At 35.1% G+C, this 23,104-nt stretch overlaps 1 protein-coding gene across 4 annotated transcripts in view; it reads right to left on the bottom strand.

The window, feature by feature from the left end:
- Nucleotides 1–2,504: 2,504 nt before the first annotated feature.
- The window catches only part of ksr1a (kinase suppressor of ras 1a), an 87,757-nt gene continuing 67,157 nt past the window's right edge, over nt 2,505–23,104 (bottom strand). For all 4 annotated transcript variants that reach the window (XM_073915096.1, XM_073915097.1, XM_009305583.5 and 1 more), the window contains 13 exons: nt 21,667–21,728; nt 21,463–21,572; nt 20,958–21,126; nt 19,172–19,213; nt 16,484–16,532; nt 16,333–16,396; nt 13,987–14,474; nt 12,550–12,646; nt 11,776–11,909; nt 7,752–7,883; nt 7,532–7,667; nt 5,827–5,960; nt 2,505–3,762 (listed from right to left, as the gene is read on the bottom strand). In XM_073915096.1, coding sequence (XP_073771197.1) covers nt 3,756–3,762; nt 5,827–5,960; nt 7,532–7,667; nt 7,752–7,883; nt 11,776–11,909; nt 12,550–12,646; nt 13,987–14,474; nt 16,333–16,396; nt 16,484–16,532; nt 19,172–19,213; nt 20,958–21,126; nt 21,463–21,572; nt 21,667–21,728 — 1,624 coding nt within the window. In that variant the 3' untranslated portion in view covers nt 2,505–3,755. The remainder of the gene's footprint in view (nt 3,763–5,826; nt 5,961–7,531; nt 7,668–7,751; nt 7,884–11,775; nt 11,910–12,549; nt 12,647–13,986; nt 14,475–16,332; nt 16,397–16,483; nt 16,533–19,171; nt 19,214–20,957; nt 21,127–21,462; nt 21,573–21,666; nt 21,729–23,104) is intronic.

The raw sequence follows: 23,104 nt of genomic DNA, 5'->3' as shown, positions 1-23,104 counted from the left end.
ACACTGTGTACAGTAGCCACATGCAATACAAAAATATGACTGTACAGGACATGTATCGACCCATTCTAAAAAAGGCTTCCGCATTTTTTTTTTAGTTTGTTTTTGTTTGTTTTGTTTACATGAAAAAATATAAAGATTATTTACATCTGGGATAGCACAGCAGTACCTATTCAAAATGTCATGATTTACAGTATATATATTTGTTTAGATTCATATAAAATGTCCATATAAATATTAAAAGAATTCTGTTCATTGACTGTACAATAAATAAACCATATTTATACATAAATATTTTACATCGTCATTGATATTTCCGAACCACCACAAAATCCAGTCTTTCACAGAACAGACAAACACACAACCTTCCACATACACAACATTACAAACACGCACGTTACACACAAACACACATGAGAGCTCATGTTTACACCACTTAAGAAACACTTCTGCTGGGTTCATCATTCACATACAGTGCCGCCCGCTGCTACTACTACTATTCTAATACTGGCTTCATTGGTAAATATGACAAAAAAAAAGTGACAAAATAGTTTTTATTGTTGAACCTTTTCCTATTTTGCTCAAAATATTAACACAAAGCTTGATTGTTCATTAGCAATCAATGGCAATGTACAGTTAAAAAATATTAGCCATCCTGAACAATTTTTCATCTTATTTTTTTAACCCTTTGATGCACTACATGGGTTTAAAGTGACCCGTCTAAGTGTATTTCCTCTATATCTATTTTATAGCTTGTGCATCAAAGGGTTAAAAGAGCAAGAGCAAAAAAAGTCACTGTATTTCCTATAACATTGTTTTCTTTTTGAAAAAGTCTTCTTTTTGTTTCACTGGAATAAAAGCAGTTTTTTAGTTTTTTACATATTTAAAAAATGTATTTAATGTCATTTTAATTTTAATGTCAATATTAGCCACCTTAAAAAATCATTTTTAAACCTTTAAATTGCACTTTAGGCTGAACACTACCCATCAGGCACAGGACGTCAACATGAAAATAGATTGAGGTTGTACCCCAACGTTGTTGCAATTTGGTTAGAATGGAAAATTGTCAGGCTGACATCAATGTCCAACATCGGACAAAGGTTGCAGTTTAGTTACTTTCCAACGCAACCTAAACATCAACAACCAAATATCAACGTCTAATGATGTTACAGCTTGACATTGTGTAGGCATTACCAATATGACGTCTATCCGACGCTATATTTTGGTTGCTATACCTGACGACTAAATGTCAGTATTTGACATCGATATGATGTTGGTTTAAGATGTTGGCTCGACATTGGACTTTGGTCACTTTCCAACACAACCGAAAAACAACCTAATATCAACGTCTAATGATGTTACAGCTTGATGTTTTGTGGATGTTACCAATATGACGTCTATTAGATGGATTTTGATTGCCATACCTGACGAATTAATGTCAGTATTTGATGTCAACATGACGTTGGTTTAACATATTGGCGCGACGTTGGATTTTGGTCACTTTCCAAGACAACCTAGAAATCAACCAAATATCAACGTCTAATGATGTTACAGCTTGACATTGTGTAGGCATTACCAATATGACGTCTATCAGGCGCTATATTTTGGTTGCCATACCTGACGACTAAATGTCAGTATTTGACATCGATATGATGTTGGTTTAAGATGTTGGCTCGACATTGGACTTTGGTCACTTTCCAACACAACTGAAAAACAACCTAATATCAACGTCTAATGATGTTACAGCTTGATGTTTTGTGGATGTTACCAATATGACGTCTATTAGATGGATTTTGATTGCCATACCTGACGAATTAATGTCAGTATTTGATGTCAACATGACGTTGGTTTAACATATTGGCACGACGTTGGATTTTGGTCACAGTCCAACACAACCTAAAAATCAACCAAATATCAACGTCTAATGATGTTACAGCTTGACGTTGTGTGGAAGTTACCAATATGACGTCTATCAGATGTTGGATATTGGTTGCCATACTTCACAAATAAATGTCACTATTTGACGTCGATATGACGTTGGTTCGAGATGTTGGCTCAATGTTGGATTTTGGTCACTTAACAACACAACCTAAAATCAACCAAATATCAACGTCTAATGATGTTACAGCTTGACGTTTTGTAGGCAATACTATTATTACGTCTATCAGGTGTTGGATTTTGGTTGCCATACCTGACGAATAAATGTCAGTATTTGACGTTGGTTTAAGATGTTAGTTCGATGTTGGATTTTGGTCACTTTCCAACACAACCTAAATTCAACCAAATATCAATGTCTAATGTTGTTACAGCTTGACGTTGTGTAGGCATTACCCATATGACGTCTATCAGGTGTTATATTTTGGTTGCCATACCTGACAAATAAAAGTCAGTATTTAACTTCGATATGACAATGGTTTAGGATGTTGGCTCGATGTTAGACTTTGGTCACTTTCCAACACAACTTCAAAACAACCAAATATCAACGTCCATAATGTTACAGCTTGACGTTGTGTAAATGTTACCAATGTGACGTCTATTATATGTCAGACTTTGGTTGCCATACTTAACAAATAAATATGTGTTTGACGATGGTTTAAGATGTTGGTTCGACGTTGGATTTTGGTCACTTTCCAACACAACTTAAAATCAACCAAATATCAACGTCATTTGACGTCGTTATTAAACGTCAAAATAACATTGTCCTTAGACGCTGGCGACCTAAATCTAACCTAATATTAACTTCTTATGACTTTGTGTGTCTGCTGGGTAGAATCTTGTAAAATATAGTAAAATATTATATACTGTCATCATAGGAAAGACAAAATAAATTAGTTATTAGACATTACCTAATAAAACTATTGTTTAAAAACGTGTTGAAATAAAAGTCTTTCCATTAAACAGCACTTGGGAAGTTTTAATTATTTGTAAATAATTAATATTTGAAAAAGAATGATCATTTCACAGCATATTTAACAATTTTATCTCTAGTTAATACCTAATTATAAAAGTCAAAAACTGTGCTGTGTTTGCAATTGTTTGCTCTCAATGTTAATATTCAGAGCAAAATTTCACAAGGCTCAACAACACAAATGATTTTTCTTTGCTCATATTTACCAATACGTGCCGATGCTAGCAGAGGACACTGTATATCGTCAGGCGAGAAGACATACACGCTTCTCTTTGGCTCATTTTTGCAATCAGTACTCAGAAAGGGCCCACACTTGTTTGGACCCTCACAGCTCGACAACTTTCCGTCAAGAACATCAGCATTTGTGAAGGAAAACAGCTACTAGCAGTCTCCGTGGAGGAAGTGTGACAACTAAAAGTGTGTTAGCATGAACCAGACGAGCCCATCGGAGACAGAATCAGCGCATGTCGCACAGGACTAAGAGGCACCAAGACCACGAAAGAAGGGGTAGAGAAAGAGCGAGAGAAGGAGAACTTCTGCATTGAAGTGTCACTGAATCCAATCTGATGAGAAACGTGTCACGAGTGAAAGGGGAAAGAGAACCAGTCACACACTCAGAAAAATAATAAGAATAATATCAGGAGTAGGAGTTTGAAAAAAGGCAAAGAGTTTTGTTGTCTGCGTTGCCAGGTCAGTCTCTTGTCCTCAAACACACACAGGACTCAGAGAAAGTCAGAGATGGAAGAGCAGGCCGTGTTAGTTTGTAAGTCCAGTAGAGGTCAGGCTTTCAGCAGGCATGCAAGGCAGAGCCGGGTTTGTGTTTTGCATTGCTCATGTTTCAGGCACGCGGCTACAACCTATACAACCACAGAAGAAAAACAAACACACACACACACACACACACATACATAAAAACAGAAGACAGAAAGAGAAGCAGGTTAGAGAGAGAAACTGAGACGTCTGAGGTTAGGAGTTTACACACAGTAAAAACTATACATTGATTTAAGTTTACATTGAGTTTTTGTTTGTGATTCAAGGTGTTTTACATTTATTTACAGGTGTGAATTGCATTATGGGATGTTCTGTTGACTCTTGATGTTGAAAATTCAACTGTGTAGTTTAACAAATCGAGCTTTATTGACATTTTAGTCCTGTGGTTTGAAACTATATATTGTATAAGAAATAATACACACACATTATGTATATTAAAGCTGCACAATATATCATTTTGGGGTGACACAGTGGCTCAGTGGGTAGTGCTCTCGCCTCACAGCAAGAAGGTTGCTGGTTCATGCCCCGGCTGGATCGGTTGGCATTTCTGTGTGGAGTTTGCATGTTCTGCCTGTGTTTACGTGCGTTTCCTACGGGTGCTCCGGTTTCCCCCACAGTTCAAAGACATGCGCTATAGATGAATTGAGAAGTGTATGTTTGTGAATGCAAGACTTTATGGGTGTTTCCCAGTGATGGGTTGCGGCTAAAAGGGCATCCGCTGCAAAAAAAAAGCTGGATTAGTTTGCGGTTTATTCCGCTGTGGCGCCCCCGGATTAATAAAGGGACTAAGCCGAAAAGAAAATGAATGAATGAATGAACACATCGTTTTAGCATCGATATCACAACGTGTGAATAAATGTGTCACATCACAGGACATGCAATGTGGACTCAGAATTATGTAGAATTTTGGAGTCTTTTCAGTTAATAAAGTTAAAGTTCAGTTAAAAAAACATAATAAAGTGAAAGTTTATCAGTTGCTTGTGTTTTCAAGGCCGGTGTAAAATATTTTAAGCAAATTTTGAGAATTTGGGCACAATGAGTTATTATGTTTGTAGCTTTAACAAGGATTAATCGTATTTAATTATTTAAACAATGAATATTGTATTGTACATGTGATTATCTGTACCTGTTTACTGTTACACTCCTTCAATGGTATATTTGCTCTTTATATCTCTGCTTGTAATTAGTTTGATTATATTTAATGCACTCCCCTACAAAATCATCACAATCATTTGTTATTATATATTTATTTATTTTTTATTATCACAATCTAATATTATTAATTAGAATATTAGGGCAGCATATATACAGCGCTCAGCATAAATGAGTACACCCTATTTTAAAAATTCATATTTGTTTCCATTTCTTAGTAAAATTAGGCAATGTATGTTTGGTGCATTTCATTCATTTTCTTGTCGGCTTAGTCCCTTTATTAATCAAAAAAATTTATTTTATTTTATTTATTAATAAAAAAAAAATTAACAAAATATAAACTTCAATCTATAAAAAATGTCCATAAAAGTAACGTTTCAATATTGTTAACATCAAAAGTCAATGGAGGAAAGATCAAAGTCCCAAAATGCAATTTAAAAGCGTAAATAAACAGTTAATTTACAGTGCACTGGGAGAGGAAATCAAAGTTGAGAGAGAGGATGTGTTGAAGTGCACTATACAGTTTATGTTTGTTTGTTTGTTAAACTTCTTTAGTTTTATTTAATTTTAATTATTTACATCGATAAATGAATATTAACTCTTTTTATCAATAACAACACAGAGTAATCAAACTATTTCAATATTTAGCATAATTAATACTATAATTGAAGGAAATATTTAAAATATTGACTAAAATGCAGTGTTTATAATTAAATAAACAACAATTCAACTGATCATTTTTTAATGTCATATAACTTATTGTATTATTACAAAAAAATTATTCCAATGAATTTATAATCTACAGCACGTTGTCATCAGTTTATCTGAAATTATTAATTAAATAATTTTAGTAAACAGGCTAAAAATTCCCTTAGCAAAGCGAAGGTCTGGGAGGAAGTAACCCAGAACCAAATGAGCCACACTTATACACTTTGGTGTGTCTGAGGTTGTGTTTGCAGTGTCCTCTCTGTCCACTGTGCATTTTCTATGTTACGTACTCTGCAGACTTCCAGAAGTGCCCTGGGTGAGACAGACGCCGGTTCAGTTTGGGCAGCTTCTCCAGCATGTCTGCCAGATGAGTGAACGTGGGCCGGTTACGAGAATCATACGACCAGCAGGCGGACAGAATCTCCTGTGGGACAGACAGCAATCCAGCAATCAGACTCAGAACTCATTCTGACCCAATTATAAGGTAACAACCCTTATTCTGTATCCTTTATACATGTGCAGTTGAAGGCAAAATTTTTACCAGCTCTGCCGTGAAATCTAAATTCTTTTTCAAATATTTACCAAGTGATAATTAACAGAGCAACGAAATCTTCAAAGTATTTCCTATAATATTTTTATTTTCTGAATAAAGTATTTTTTTTTTTAGTTTGGCTGGAATAAATGCAGTTTTAAAAACAATTTGTAAGATTAATATTATTAGCCCCCTTAACATTTTCTTTCTTGATTGGTAACAGAACAAACCACTGTTGTCTAAAGACATAATTAACCTAATTAAGCCTTAAAATTAGGCCAGCATGGGGGTGCAAAGTGTAGCGCTTTTGCCTAACAGCAAGAAGGTCGCTGGTCCGAGCTCCGGCTGGGTCAGTTGGCATTTTTGTGTGGAGTTTGCATGTTCTCCCTGTGTTCTCGTAGATTTCCTCCGGGTGCTCCCGATTCCCCACAAGTCCAAAGACATGCGCTATAGGTGAAGTGGGTAAGCTAAATTGTCTATAGTGTATGTGTGTATGTCTTTGTCCTCCAGGTTGGGGGTTGAGCGTTGGGCTAATTACCCACCTTGTGAAAAATTAGATGTTATGAAACAACAATATGGTTTAGAAATGCTTGGAAGGGAGGTTTTTGGTCGCGCAGGGTGGAATGCGGTGTGTGTTTGTCTGAATAACACAGCTGAGGACCGACTAGTAACTGTACTGTGGTGTAACTATTATGAAATGGGTCTCGGGAGGCCACTACAATCGAATACTATACCAAAGTTGGCGACCCAGGGTTGTTACAGACTATACCAAAAAGCTGAGAACCAGGGGCGGGGTAAAATTACTGGAGTTTTCCAGGAGATAAAACAAAACAGGAGGGTGGCGGGAGATGGGTCTCAAATATGTGAGACTCCCGGGAAAAACGGGAGTATTGGCAGGTATGTCTGCCACTATGCTGACACACAGGCATTTGTAGCTCCGGACACTTTTGAAATAAACAGACTAATTTGAATTTAAAGCGACAGTCCCCAAAATGGCAAAATTAAGATGAAAGCCTTAAAGAGGAAGTTTCAAAGAGTTATAAAACATTATTTGTGGACTATTTTGAGCGAAAACATCACATATACACTCTAAGGACATCAGAGACTTATTTTACATCTTGTAAAAAGAGCTATAATGAGAAAGTGTTACCATTTACATTTATTTTTATTTGATATATTATACCTTTAATGTCCTTCAAATAATAACCAATCAAAAACATTTTATAAATAATATTTTACACCAGTAATGTATTATTATTTTGCCACTTTTTTTATTATTATTTGTATTTATTGTTACTATTATTATTATTATTATTACTCCTACTGTTTACAGTGTAGCAGTTAAGTTACATTATTTTCTTCCTAGGTTTGACTCTTGGCATAAAGAGTGTATTAGTGTCATTTCTACACCCTCCCGCTGATTACGCATCATATAATAGACATATTTAAATCCCAGCACTCACCGTGACCTCTTTACCCAGGTTGATCTCTGCCAGGACCCTACGGATGCCCTCTCCGCTGCCCACCTGCCAGATGGTGGCCTCCACAGGCTGACTGGTGATGGGCCAGTCCCGCGCCTGCAGCTCATACCAGATGGTGCTAAAACAGAGCAGATACAGGTCTCAGGTCAGTGCTGCTCCGCCCAGGACAACACAAGATTGAAGAAAATGATATACCGCTCACCCGAACGCGTAAACATCAGCAGCATTTGAAAACGGAAGTCTGTCCTCATTGTTTCCAGGACTCATTTTACGCACAATTTCTGGAGCCAAATAACAGATCCATCCATGAGGAAGCTTCAGCTCGTTCTCACGTCTGGAAGGAAAATAAAGCAGTCCTGTTAAAGCAACACTTCACTTTTTTTAGAAACAGGCAAATTTTACAGCTCCTCTAGAGTTAAATAGATGAGTTTTACCATTTTTAAATCCACTCAGATGATATTTGGGTCTTGAGGGAGCACTTTTAGCTTAGCTTAGCATATTTCATTGAAACAGATCATAGATATATACACTAGATATCGCATAGGGACCCTGAGCATGCGTCAATAGCGCTGCCACATTGGTACAGTGCTCCCAGGACAAATGACATTCAACCGCACTAGTCAAGACAGTGTTATTACGTGAAGATGCGGGACTTTAGCGCTGTCTACGGGTGTAGTAACGAACAAACACAGAAAACAAAGCACAAAGGCAGAATGTTTCATAGGTAATATTAAGTTTTTTTCTGTTTTTGTATGTTCTGAACTTTTCTGCTAATCAGGTAACGTTATTGATGATAACAGTCACTTACTGCATTCACCATAAGGCAAAGCAGCTCCAACTCGAACTAAACACTCGGCTTATGCTAGTTTTGTTGAATAAAACCAGCAAACAATGCAAAAGAAATATGACAACGAGATGCTGCGCTGCCAGAAACTTGTACTATTGTTGGCTAACGTTAGTGAAAGAGTCGTTCGGGGGATTCGATTACAAACGAATCGCTCCCTCCGTCAGTATGAGAAGTGAAAGCAGGAAAGGAGGTGTGTTTCAGGATATGATTAGATCAAATTTAACAGGGAGGGTGAATAGTACATTTCTGTACACACAAACACAAGCTTTTTGTCAGGAATGCCCGTGCACGGATTAGATTATTAGCATCTTGCTCAAATAAAAAAAAAAGTTTTTAGAATTTTCCTATTTAAAACTTGACTCTTCTACATTTACAATTTGTACTAAGAACGATGAAAATTTGCTGTTTTCTTGGCCGATATGGCAAGGAACTATTCTCTCCTTCCAGCGTATTAATCAAAGAACTTTGCTGCAGTACTACGGCTGCAGCAGGCGCAATGATATTATGCAGTGCCTGAAAATAATCATATTGGCCTAGAAAAGAGCAACGTTTTTGATTTGATTTTCCGTCTGTCTTAGTACATAATTTAACTACAGTAGAGTCAAGCTTTACATTATCTAAAATCTTTTTAAAAATTTTGAGTGAGATGCTAATGGTCTAATCTGATTCAATGATCTATGCTAAGATAAGCTAAAAGTGCTCCCGCCAGGGTAGAGGTCAACTGAATAGATTTAAAAATGGTAAAACTTAACTGTTTAACTCTAGGAGAGTTGTAAAATGAGCCTATTTCCAAAAGAAATGGAGTGTTCCCGCATAGTTTAGCTCCAATTTCCTTCAACACAACTGCCTGGAAGTTTCTAGTATACCTAGAAAGAGCTTAACAAGTTGGTTCAGGTGTGTCTAACTGACTTTTCGCTCAGCCACACCCTCCTTAGTTACTGTTGTTACGCCTGTCAAGCTTTCGTGCCTGGCAGTATGCATTACAGGGGCATATTCACGACATAATACGCAACCGATTAGAAAATAATTTATTCAAAATTTAGGCTAAAGCCTAGCTGCCTCATATGCTGACCATTCAACAGCTTAGTTTATGCATCACAAAATTGGTGAAATTAAAAAGTAATCTAATAATAATAAATTAAATCATGATTCTCAATTTTTTTGCCTAAAATCCTGATAGACTAGTTTTGTGCAATGAAATACAGAGTTACTAACCGACGAGGAAACACGCATGGACAGTGCATGTTTTATGAATGAACATAATTTATTCAAAGAAAGAACAGCCAGAAAGGGGAAATTGATGGATTTGTGCCACATATTAGCAGGCCCGGATTAAGAAATTCAGAGGCCCCTTGTCACAATGTCTTGTAGGCCTCCTACCTGGCCGCACCCCTATAGTTGAATAAAAAATAAGATTAATATAATATATATGTATTTTTTTTATTTAATCTATAATGTATTGCCTACATTTTTAAAATAAATGATATAGTACACATATTTCTAGTCTACAAAGATTTAACTTATATTAAAGCATTTAAAGCACACTTTGAAAAAAATATACTAATACAACTAGTGAAAATGAATGCATTTTAATATACTTGTTCAAGTTCACTGAAGCAGTACCTAAAATTATATTTAAGGGTATTTTTAATGTACAAATTCTACAAACTTATAATGCATATGATTTGGATATAACACCTTTCCAATCCAGTTCTATAAATCTGAGTCCTCCATAATACACACACTCATTAATGATTCCTACTTGTCTTCCTCATGATGAAAAGTAGGCAAAATATGATATGTAGTAAGGGAAAGATGAAGAACGTGTTCATCAGACGGTGGATTCGAACCGGATCACATCAAAACATGTTGCCATGCTCTTTACGAGCTACACCACTCATGCTGTTGGCTGCTGCGCTCTTTAGTTATGTTGTCTCTGTCAATCAAACGGTGATGGGCGGGAATCACTCAGCTAGTTTATTCCAATGAGGTGTGTCATTTGCACTTAGCCTAAATAGACACCCAAAAATCAGCCTTTACCCCCCTCGCAGGGGCCCCAAGTGCGCATGGGCCCCTGGTCCATAATGCCCAATGGTTAATCCGACCCTGCATATTAGCATTATTGACCTATAACAATGTACAGTACCTATAACTATATGTTTGTGTGCTTTTTATACAGTTTCTATTCTAATTTGCAGTTTAAAAAATGATGCAAATCAAAGTATAAATAGCTGAAGTGAAAAATTAGATTTTTCCTACCAGCAAATATTAATCTGACACCAAATATAAAAGCAGACACTAACCCGGTATAACGTCGTCACCAATGACTACATTTCTGAAAGACTGACTAAACATTGGTAAATTGTAGCTCTGACATGGGCACAAGGGGTATAAATGACTTAAAAACAGCTGCGGGTGAAGTATATAGACGCTTCAGTTCAGTGCTCAGTTTGTGATCACATCTCTGTTTTGTTCTGTTTATATGTAATCCAAATATTCGTAACTTGAGACAGATGGAAATATGACTGGATTGTGCTGCTTTCACGGCCCCTTACACAGCTTGATCTGGTTTTTGCAAGGGAAAAAAATTCCACGACCCCGTCCAAACGTTTTTAGGATACCGGGTATCTGATTTGCACAATCCATATGCACAAAGCTTATGATTGCTAAGCCACGATTGGTGTGTGGTAGTTTTCGGGTGTGGCTTAGCAAAGGGTCAATTGGGGTTAGAACTAAAATATGCAGGACACCGGCCCTTCAGGGCACCCCTGCTTAAAGACAACACACTGCAGGAGATTGATTACATTAGGAATTGAAAAAATATATATTTTGTTATATTTAAATATGCTAATGAGCAATAAATTAAATATTAATGATTAGATATGTGCTAATTTGCATATATTTATTATATCGGAACATTGAATGAAAGCAGATTTAAAACTCTTGTTTCATTTTTTGGCATTAAAGTCAGTTTTTACAAATGTTTTTTTCTGTTAAATCAGGACTCACAAATTGTTGAAGAATAAAATGGTGTATATAATCAGGCAAATTCTGTATGAAATTATCCATTTGTAAACCTTGAGAATACAGATATGATTGAAACTGAATCTGATGTACGTAAGAGCAGCTGATGAGAACATTTAAGGCCCAAAATTATCAATAAAGGCTAATTTGCCTGTAGTGACAAACTCTATTGTCAACAGTTTAGCTTTAGACAAACCAGAAGGAACATTTAAACCAAGTAGCATCCTGTTGGTCATTAATAATGTTTGTTTTAAATAAAATAATAAAATACATACATGTGCAAGTCATTATTATTAAATAAATTTGAGACCGTAATTTGAGATCATGGAGAGCACACCTCAACATAGTAACTTACCGTCCCTCCTGAACCACTCCAGAGATCCCGAAGAGGCCGAAGTCAGTGATGACGACTTTGTTTGTGTCGTGAAACACATTTTTGGATTTAAGGTCCTTGTGAACGATGCCCTTAGCATGAAGGTAGCCCATTCCCTAAAACACAAGCAGACTTTAGTTTTTCACACTCACTCAGATACCTAATAAAAGTACAGTTGAAGTCAGAATTATTAGCCCCTCTGAATTATTAGCCCCTCTGAATTATTAGCCCCTCTGTTTATTTTTTCCCCCAATTTCTGTTCAAAGATGGATAAATTTTTTTTAACACATTTCTAAGCATAATAGTTTTAATAACTCATTTCTAATAACTGATTTATGTTATCTTTGTCATGATGACAGTAAATAATATTTGACTAGATATTTTTCAAGACACTTCTATACAGCTTAAAGTGACATTTAAAGGCTTAACTAGGTTAACTAGGCAGGTTAGGGTAATTAGGCAAGTTATTGTATAACGATGGTAGTCTATCGATTCTGTAGACTATCAAAAAATATATAGCTTAAAGGGGCTAATCATTTTGACCTCAAAATGGTTTTTAAAAAATGAAAAACTGCTTTTATTCTAGCCAAAATAAAGCAAATAAGACTTTCTGAAGTAGAAAAAATATTATAGGAAATACTGTGAAAATTTCCTCTCTCAGTTAAACATCATTTGGGAAACATAAAAAAAAAAAGGGTAATTCAAAGCGGGGCTAATAATTCTGACTTTAACTGTACATATAAACATGAACACTACCTTCACAATCTCCTGTGCGATTTGCCGAGTCTTATTGATGTCCAGTGTGTTCTTTGTGTCCCTCACGACAGAATACAACGTCCGGCCTTTGCAGAAGCTGTAGAGAAACATGTTTTCTAGGTGAAGAGTATGATTTCAGCACATTTGCACTTTTGAGAGTTTTTGAGTTTTTATGTTCACTTGCACAAAGGCCAGTGTTAAAGTGAAAAAGTAAAGTAAAAAGTAAAAAGAAGTCAACATTTTTATCCCAGAGTTTCTGCAGTTTTCACCAAGTCAAATTTAAGACCCTTTTAATCCTTATGTACTGTTGGGGGTATTTTCATCCACTCTAAAGGGGTTCTGGACATAAAATTTTCAGTTTCAGCTAGCAGAATGATTTTTGGTGACAAACCTTACTTTGACACATATTTTGGGAAAATGCTTTGGATAAAAAAAAAAAAACTCAACGATTCACTCTGAATTAAACTAGCTATGGAGAATGAGGGAGCTCATCGATTTCACCCAAAATATCTTAATTTGTGTTCCGAATTCGAATGAAGGACTCCGGGATATGAGAGTGAACTTACTCTTTAAAGGTCCTGTGAAGTGCTTTGAAATGTTCATTTTTTTAAGTTTGATGTAATATCAACCCAATTACAAAAAGAGGGTGAGAGTGTAGCTTTCTTCCTTTTTTAAAACAGCAAATAACATTTTGTTTTATCACTGCTCGACCCATGAGAGTGGTTGAGCACAAGCAAATAAAATAAAAAGTGTCTTGAAGGGGGGCGGGGCATGTCAGACACTAGAGAGTATTTGTTTGATCAGCTGATTTGATGAGAAACTGAAGCACGGATAGTGACATGGATAAAATCATTGACCCATTTAGGCAGAAGTGACAAACTACAAGCTTTACATGATTATATCAGTTTAATATCTTATAAACGTGAATTGTCACTGTATTGGAGCACACTGGCTTATAGATATCTTAAAAACTAACAATACTGATACTAACACCTAAAATATTTTATTTTAATTTTATAGGACTTTTAAATCTTGCACAATAACACTTCTAAATATTTTCTAAATTTGATTTTTTACTGTTTTGAAGCCCACTAGCTAATAGATATCCTAAAAATAAACAATACTGATACTAACATCTAAAAAACTTTATTTTTTATTTCACCGGACCTTTAAATCAGTGTTTCCCAACCCTGTTCCTGAGGCACAGTAAAAGTGCATATTTTGGATGTCTGCCTTATCTGACCCATTAACTTCAGGTTTTTGAGTCGCTTCTAATGTCCTGATGAGCTGATTCAGGTGTGTTTGATTAGGGAGGGGTTGAAAATGTGTACTGTTGTGTACCGTTGGTGTGCCTTCAGGAACAGGGTTGGGAAACACTGCTTTAAATCGCCCAGCTCTAACCAAAACAATCTCCAGCAGCCCCTTCTGCTCCATTACCTGGTGATGATGGCGAGGTGTGGAGGTGCCATGCAGGCTCCCATGAAGAGCACCACATTCTCATGGCGCGTCTGCCTGTAGTTCATCACCTCCTTCTTAAAGAGCTTCAGGTGGTCCTGGTTGTTTCCGTCGATTTCCAGCAGCCGGATGGCCACCTCCCCGTGCCAGCGGCCGCGGTGAACACGCCCCCAGCGGCCCTTCCCTATGAGCTCTCCCAGATCCAGCTGCTCGAAGGGAATGTCCCACTCCTGCAGGTACACGCTGGTCTGGCTGGCCTTTCGGGAGATTGGGCCCTTCCAGTGGCCCCCTCGAGCGCTCGGCAGGTCGTCCAGCTCGTCTCCTTCACACTCTCCTTCTGAGCCACCGTTTAGATCCTCGAGATCCTCTTCATCTTCAAGCTCTTCCTCCTCATCTTCTTCCTCCACTGCCACTTCTTCCTCCTCGTCCTCCTCGGCTTCCAGTTCCTCCTCTTCCTCTTCTTCCAGTTCCTGGAAGAAAGAAAGCAAACCATTCAAATTTTTCTCAGCACTACTAACAAGTTTATTATAGTAAATTCAGTAATCTAGGCTAAGCAAAGCAAAAAGTGATAACCCCAGACCTGGAGATCAACTGTAATAAATAATCATATATATTTTATTCCAATGCTATTTTTAAAGAAACACTCAAGTGTTTCACATGTCCTCAATCCATTCAGCTGATCTTCAGGTATGTTGGGAGCACTTTTAGCTTAGCTTAGCATAGTTAATAGAATCGAATTTGACCATTAGCATCAAAAAAATTAAAAATAAAACGTTTTGCCACACCTTTTTCTATTTAAGGCTTTTGACTCTGAGATGCTAATGGTCTAATCCGATTCAATAATCTATGCTAAGCTAAGCTAAAAGTGATCCCGCAGGACCCAAAGATCGGCTGAATAGATTAAACAATGGTAAAACCCAGCTGTTTACTTCTATGGGACTGTGAAAAGAGTGTTTCTTTTAAATTTGCTATAAATTTTATTCATTTGTTCATTTGATTGATGGTTTTGTGAGTTTTAATTTAGTTTTTAATTTGTTAATGCATTCCTAAATACTTTTTATATGCCGTTATACAGTATGTATATAGTTGAAGTCAGAGTTATTAATCCTCCTGAATTATTAGCCTCAACCCCCACCCCCCGGCCCCTGACCTGGTTATGTTTTTCCTTAGCTTCTGCTTTATGGAGAGCAGATTTTTTTTAACACATTTATAAGCATAATAGTTTTAATAACTTATTTCTAATAACTTATTTATTTTATCTTTGCCATGATGACAGTAAATAATATTTGATTAGATTTTTTTTCAAGACACTTCTATACAGCCTAAAGTGACATGTAAAGGCTGAACTATGTTAATTAGGTTAACTTGCCAGGTTTGGGTAATTAGACAAGTTATTGTATAATGATGATTTGTTCTGTAGACTAACAAAAAAAAATTTGCTTAAAGGGGCTAACAATTTTCACCTTAAAATGATTTTAAAAAAAAATAAAAACTGCTTTTATTCTAGCCGAAATAAAACAATTAAGACTTTCTGCAAAAGAAAAAACATTAACAGACATACTGTGAAAATGTCCTTGCTCTGCTAAACATCATTTGGGAAATATATATAAACCATTTTAGGTTTAGTAGTTAGTAGTAATAGTTTAACAGAAATAATGAGACACTTCTCGAGAATAAAAAAAAAACTTTCAATAAACCCTGAACCCAAAACCATAATAATGCAATTTAAAAAGTATAAAGAAAAAATACAAATCCAGTAATATATATATTAAGACAAACTCAGTCAAGTTAAATATATAATATTGTGAAGTTTCTCCCTCTGATGGCATCGGTTTCCTCTAGGTATTCTGGTTTCCCCCACAAGTCCAAACATATGCGCTATAAGGTGAACTGGATGATCAAAATTGGTTGTAGTTTATGTGTGAGTTAATGTGAGAGTGTATGGGTGTTTCCCAGTACTGAGTTGTGGCTTGAAGGGCATCCGCTGAGTAAAACATTTGCCAGCATAGTTGGCGGTTGATTCCGCTGTGGCGACCCCTGATAAATAAGGGATTAAGCTGAAAGTAAATGAATAAATGAATGGTGTCCTCAACATTTCTCGTTTTTAAATTGCAATGTACTAATTATGATATTTTATTTTAGAATTATTTCGTTTAACAGTTAATATTTTTCATAAAATGTGAAAATTAAGTTGTTGTTTTTTTAAATAATTACTCGCATTTTTGTTATTAAGAAAACTATCTCTCTTTTTTTAAATCTATAAACTTCACAATTTAGAAATGAAAATATGACAATGTGTTGACTCTGAATGATCCACACGCATCCCACCTCTCGGTCATCTTCCTCATCTTGTTCTGCGTGCATCTCTTCCACTGACGGATCAATCTCATTACTATGCAGAAAAGAAACACTAGTGACTGAAAGCAGAATATACAGAAATGCATTTTATGATAAGCAGCATTACATTTCAGTCACTTACACTGTGTCTGGAAGTCCATCTGAGTGAAGGATGCTGGAACTGCACACATCTAAAGCAAAACGGAAATATTGATCAACTCATTGCATTTGAAACAACACATACACTCAAAAAATGATTTTGCTGCTTGTTCAAACTACTTAATTAAAATGAGCTGAAAAAACACAATTCTTGATTTCTTTTGGGACAACTTAATTGTTTTATATTCAATCAACTTAAATGTGTTACGTTAAATTAATCGATTTGTGTTTTAGCAACATAAGTGAATTGTGTGGAACCCTGTATTTTTTTTTTTACAATGCACAATAATTATTTCTTTATGAGCATTTACTGATATTATTATTATTGTTTGACATAACATGCAGTGCCATAAATCACCAGCAGGGGGCAGCTCAACTCACAAGCAATTCACTCTCCAGCAAAACCAGAATAAACCTCAGCATGCAAAACATGCAAAAGACTACACTTCAGGCTGTGCTATGATTTGTATTATTTTAGGAGTTCACTTCAGTTCACTGCAGACCCGACAAAAAAATAAAGAAAGAACAGACACATTTTTTTCTTACAGAACAAAAAATATTTAGTTTACTACACTGGAAAAAATGATTCATTGGATTTAGCAAATTATTTAAAGGTAAGTGGTTGCAAACAATTGATATGGGCTGAATTTATACAAACAAATTAAGTTGAACATTTCTAAATTAAATTTGTGTTTAAACTCATCCCATATCAATTGTTTGCAACCACTTACCTTTAAAAAATGATTCATTAAAATTGGTAATTTTTTGTGCATCTATTATGCAATAAAAAAGTATAATCATTTTATTTCACTACTAGTGTTTTTGTTCTTTGATAATAACATTGCTTTAGTTTGTAGATAATGTGAACAATATTGGGCAAAATGGATGAACTATATTATTACTGCTAATCTTTATTTATACCTGTATATGGATTCATTAATTGAATTAATTGAATTATTACTTTTTATTATTACGTTTTTTATGATTGAACTGTTAAATCTGATATTTGTAATTTAACTTCAGCATTATTTTATTTAACATAAACATTTTTAACAGCTTTAGTTTTAAACGAACTCTACTACTACTACAACAACTACTACTACAACTACTACTATGACTATTATTACTAGGACTATGACAACTACTACAACTACTACTACTACTACTACTACTGTTTTTAGTTAATTGGTTAATTTACTTGTTTTTTTTTATATAAATGTTGTTTAAAATTACATTTAGTCTACTTTTCTATTTCTCTTTTATAACTACAAAAATGTTAAAAATACTACTACAATGACTACTACTGCTACTACTACCTATTATGACGACAACTACTACGACAACGATTACTACAATGACTACTACTACTACAACTGTTATGACAACTACTACTAATGCAAATACTACTACTGTTTTTGGTTAATTTGATTTTTGTAATAAAAGATCTTCGTATGAAATTGTATTTTATGTAAATAATAATGGGAAAAACTAATTAATTAAATTATTACAACTGATCTTTTTTGTACATTGCGTCCTTTAATAAGGACGCAATTTAATTAATTGTCAATTAATCCATTAAATCCTTTAAATATTTGTATAAATATTTTGAAATACTCATTTAAGAATAGGTTAAACACAAAAAAAACACTGTCAGAATGTACTGCGTACCCATGTACACTCGCTGCAATAACCATGCATATATATATTTATTTATTTTTTAATTTATTATATTATAGGGTGACACATTGGCTCAGTGGGTAGCACTTTTGCCTCACAGTAAGAAGGTTGCTGGTTTGAGTCCCGGCTGGGCCAGTTGGCATTACTGTGATGAGTTTGCATGCTCTCCTCGTATTGGCACGGGTTTACTCCGGGTGCTGCAGTTTCCCCCACAGTCCAAAGACATGCACTTTAGGTGAATTGGGTAAACTAAATTGGCCCTAATGTGAGAGTGTATGGGTGTTTCCCAGTACTGGGTTGCAGCTGAAAGAGGATACGCTAAAATATTTGCTGGGATAGTTGGTGGTTGATGGTCTAAAATAGAGCCTAAGCTGAAGGAAAATTTAATGAATATTATATTATATTATATTATATTATTTTATATTATATTATATTATATTATATTATATTATTTTATATTATATTATATTATATTATATTATATTATATTATTTTATATTATATTATATTATATTATATTATATTATTTTATATTATATTATATTATATTATTTTATATTATATTATATTATATTATATTATATTATATTATATTATATTATATTATATTATATTTTATTATATTATATTATATTATATTATATTATATTATATTATATTATATTATATTATATTATATTATATTATATTATATTATAGCGTATGTCTTTGAACTGTTGGGGAAACCAGAGCACCCAGAGGAAATTCACGCCAACATGAGGAAAACGTGCAAGCACCGCACAGAAATGTCAACTGGCCTAGCCGGGATCGAACCAGCAACCTTCTTGCTGAGAGGCGATACTAATAAATTGTATTCTATTATATTAAATTACCATTAGCTGAAAAACAGCACTGAAATAATTCCCTCATGAAAATGTTTACAAAAAAGTCGCCTCACTGGATCCTGGACGTCATTATATGAGACATGAAGGAGACTGCAGACTCTGAAACTCACCAGGGAAGATAAACTGCTGTCGATGCTGAAAATAACAGGCAGCTTTGGCGCAGAGGATGAAGACAGGAAGAGAGAAAGACAGACAGGAAGTGAACAGAGGTTAGAGGTGATGTCCCATAATGCTTTGTGTTGAGTCCGAGCAACATGCAGTCCTGAATATCAGCTTTCATTTCTCCAGGATTATTACAGCTACAGTTGAAGCCACGATTATTCGCTCTCCTGTGAATTTTATTGACTTTTTTCAAATTTTGAAAGAGGGGTAACCTATAGGTGCCCCTGAATATTTATAATAAGTAGTATTTTTGTCCTGTTGTGATCATCCTCATTGCAGATGAAAGATTACAAATTTCTATGAATGTATAAATTATGTTTTTACATTGTAAAATGTATTCTGAGGGAGCAGGTTTGACTGCCTATGTGTAAGAGTGCAAGAGGCAGTATCATTTATCCAAAGTAATGCAAATTATAAGTGCTGGGCACATCAGGTCTGACTGCCTACAGTATATGTGAAATACAGTATCATGTCTCCAAAGTAATGCATATTGTAAGTTCCAGGCACGGCTGTAATAAACAAGCTCTTTAACATTATTAAATGTACATGCTAAATCCATGGTATGTTTTGGTTTTGACAGTTCTAAAGTTCAATTTCAAACGGTTTATTTTATTTTCAAGATCTGAGGTGAACTATCTGCTGCTGCTTTCAGTAGTACAGCAATAAATGTCATGTAAAACAGCATTTAAACTCACATTATTAGCATTACATTCTGCATCTTTAAGGGATTACTATGTGAATTTTGACATGGGTGAAAAGCAAGCATAACACCTTTTAGCAATTAAGGCCCAATCCCAATTCTATTTTTGTACCCCTTCCCCTTGGTCCTTAAAACCGATAGTGAAGGGGGAGGGCTTTCAAATTTACCCCTAAGAATTGGGACAGCACTACAGCACCTGCACATGTCATCATATATCATCGCAGTCTCTTGCTTCATACGAGATCGACGATCGTAACTGCTGTGGTTATTCCAGTTGTGTTATTTTTGGGTATTTATCTTCAGGACATCATTGAAGGTATATATTAAGCTATCATAACGATCTAATGTGGCAATAAGCTCGTAACTGTACTGTGCATTTACACAGTGGCCATATTAATCTATGTAAACACACCAAAAACAACTTTAACATTATAGTAGACACTGTGAAAAGCTTATTCCCAGCCACTAGACATTACTGACAGGGTATTCGAGTGTCAAAATGTTGTGGGACAGCTATACAGGAGTTATGATTATGGATCGTAAAAATTTTTAAAAAAATTTTATTTTAGCGTTTTTTTTTAAGCATGATGATAAAACATGAACGCACTTATGAATATATTAAAACATGTGCTTGTTTGTTGTAAAAATTCATAATAATGACAAAAAATAATAATTTGTGGATCTCCTTATTCCGGGTGCTGTGATCATGCTTTTGTGGCTGGTGTATTCTGGGAAATTTTCTTACCCCTTGGTTTCGAGTGTGGTCCTGAAAAATCTTCATTCGAAGGGCTATTTACCCCTTTCCCTTAGCCCTATGTCTTCAAGCTAAAGCGAATTGGGACACCCCTAGCCCTTCACGGGAATGTGCAAAACGAGAGGTAGGGTTAAGGGGAAGGGCTAAGGGGTAGAATCGGGATTGGGCCCAAGTGATTTGAGAAAGTCTTATTTGTTTTATTTTGGCTATAATAAAAGTAGTTTTGATTTCTTTTCTAGTTGAATTTTGGCATTCCCAGCTAGTGTTTAAGGGGGTTTACCTGGAAAGTGGAAGCGATTGTCCCGGTGGCCTTTTGGTGAGGGGTTTGGCGGTGGAGTCACACTGGGCGGGTTGCTCTGCTGGAAAGGGGCAGGAGAGGACGGTGTGGAGGAGGTGGTGGAGGACGGATTACTGCTGGAGTCAAGCTGATTCAGTACCGGCGGCTGATCCTGTAAGAGAGAAGCCTTACTGAAATTTCTGTTTTGACAAGTTAGGCAAGTCATTGGATAGCAGTGGTTTGTTCTGTAAACAATAGAAAAAAATATTGCTTAAGGGGTTAAAAATTTTGACCTTAAAGGGTTCAAAAAAATTAAAAACTGCTTTTATTATAGCCAAAATAAAACAAATAAGACTTTCTCCCGAAAAAAAAAAATATTATAGGAAAAAAAAACTTCCTTGCTCTGTTGAACATCATTTGTAATTTTTTTTAAAAAGAAACTAAATTCACAGGTGGGCTAATCATTTTGACTTCAACTAAATATATTTCATCAGATTGTCGACGGTACCTTCTTTGTGATTGCCTTCGGTAGAGTCCCAAACTGTGGCGCTTCAGGTGGACGGTCTACGGGATTGTTGATGTCTGAGGGCACAGACTCGGTCCTGCGAATCTTAGTGACTGAGGGACATAGACAGAAAATATGTATTTGAAATATGTACAATCTATGACAATTGTTGTCTTAATATGTAACCGAAAGATAAGAGAATCTTACTGGGCAGGAAGGAAATTCTGCATGGTGGAGCTTCTTTAGTGCATTTGTTGTGACACTTTAATCTACCAGAAGAAACATTCACATGTGATTGAGTGATATGCATTTAGACGACTGAAAACACAAACATGCTGGTTTTTAAGTGTGGTTTGCTTGATTACATCTCAAAAAAACTTGTCAAGGACATTTCCGGGCCCAAAAAATATTTAAAAAACAATATCATAAATGTAACGGTAGTAAAAAATAAAACTTAATAGATAAATGCAAATTTTACATACAGATTTTTTAAACTATAATAATAATAATAATAATAATAATAATAATAATAATAATATCAATATATTTATTATATAATTACATATTATAATCATTGTGAAAAATCTTAATAAATATTTAACCATTACCATAAGTCTGCAGTGTTGTAGAATACTATGCATTTTTTGATCATTGCCATTAAGAGTTCATAGGGGGCTATTTGCAATTTTTTCTTGTGAAATGATTTGATGTGAATAACGTTAAATACATTTTCTAGTTGCTGTGACTCAGTGGATGCTATTTTTCTAAATGTGCCGTTGAATTCCCTGGATGTTGGTAACAACCAAAGAAATCCATATACGCAAAGAAAACAAATCTAATTAGTTTACAAATGAAGCTATGCATAATAAAATGAAATGACTCAGACAAAAAGAAAGGAAGGTGTAGGAAGGCAGTGAAAGCTCAGACAGCAGCTGAAATCTCTCAGTAGTTCTTCAGCAGCCCGCTGCTCTTCCTTATTGTAAATGAATATCAGCTGCTTCAGTCCAACATCTACATTAGCAGGAGGATGAAGATGAAACCAGGCTGGACATTTCAGCAAGACAATGATCCAAAACACAGCCAAGGAAACTCTCAAATGGTTTCAGAGAAAGAAAAATCAAGCTGTAAATTGGCCTAGCCAATCACCTGACTTGAATCCAATATAAAATACAAATTAAAGATCAGATTTGACAGACAAGAGCCACAGAACCATTAAGATTTTGTGAAAAAACTCATTTCATGTGACTTCATTTTCCATATGAGAGGTGTCTTTAAGCTGCCATCACCAAAAAAAGCCTTTCATATAAAGTATTAAATACATTTCAGTAGTGCAGTACTTTCTCCTTGTGTCATTTCACACATATTACACATAAATCATTTTCAGATTTGTTTTGTTTGATTTTATTTTTATGTTTGTATTGTTTGGTTTTTCCCCAAATCTGCTTTAATTCCATGTCAACAGCTCATTTAGAAATATTATTCCCAGGGAAAAAACATGATGTGTTCGATAATTATTTAGTTATTATTATAGTAAATCTACATATACTGCTGATTTTAATGTATTTTTAAAGTAAAATCAGAAATAATGTTATTAATTGTCTTGAAAATATTTTCCCTATTAAAAACATGTAATGATCTCCAAGAT

This window comes from Danio rerio, chromosome 10 (assembly GCF_049306965.1).
Source record: "Danio rerio strain Tuebingen ecotype United States chromosome 10, GRCz12tu, whole genome shotgun sequence".
NCBI lineage: Eukaryota > Metazoa > Chordata > Actinopteri > Cypriniformes > Danionidae > Danio > Danio rerio.
The sequence above is the reverse complement of the archived record's forward strand: the minus strand, read 5'-3'. Positions and strand labels throughout refer to the sequence as shown.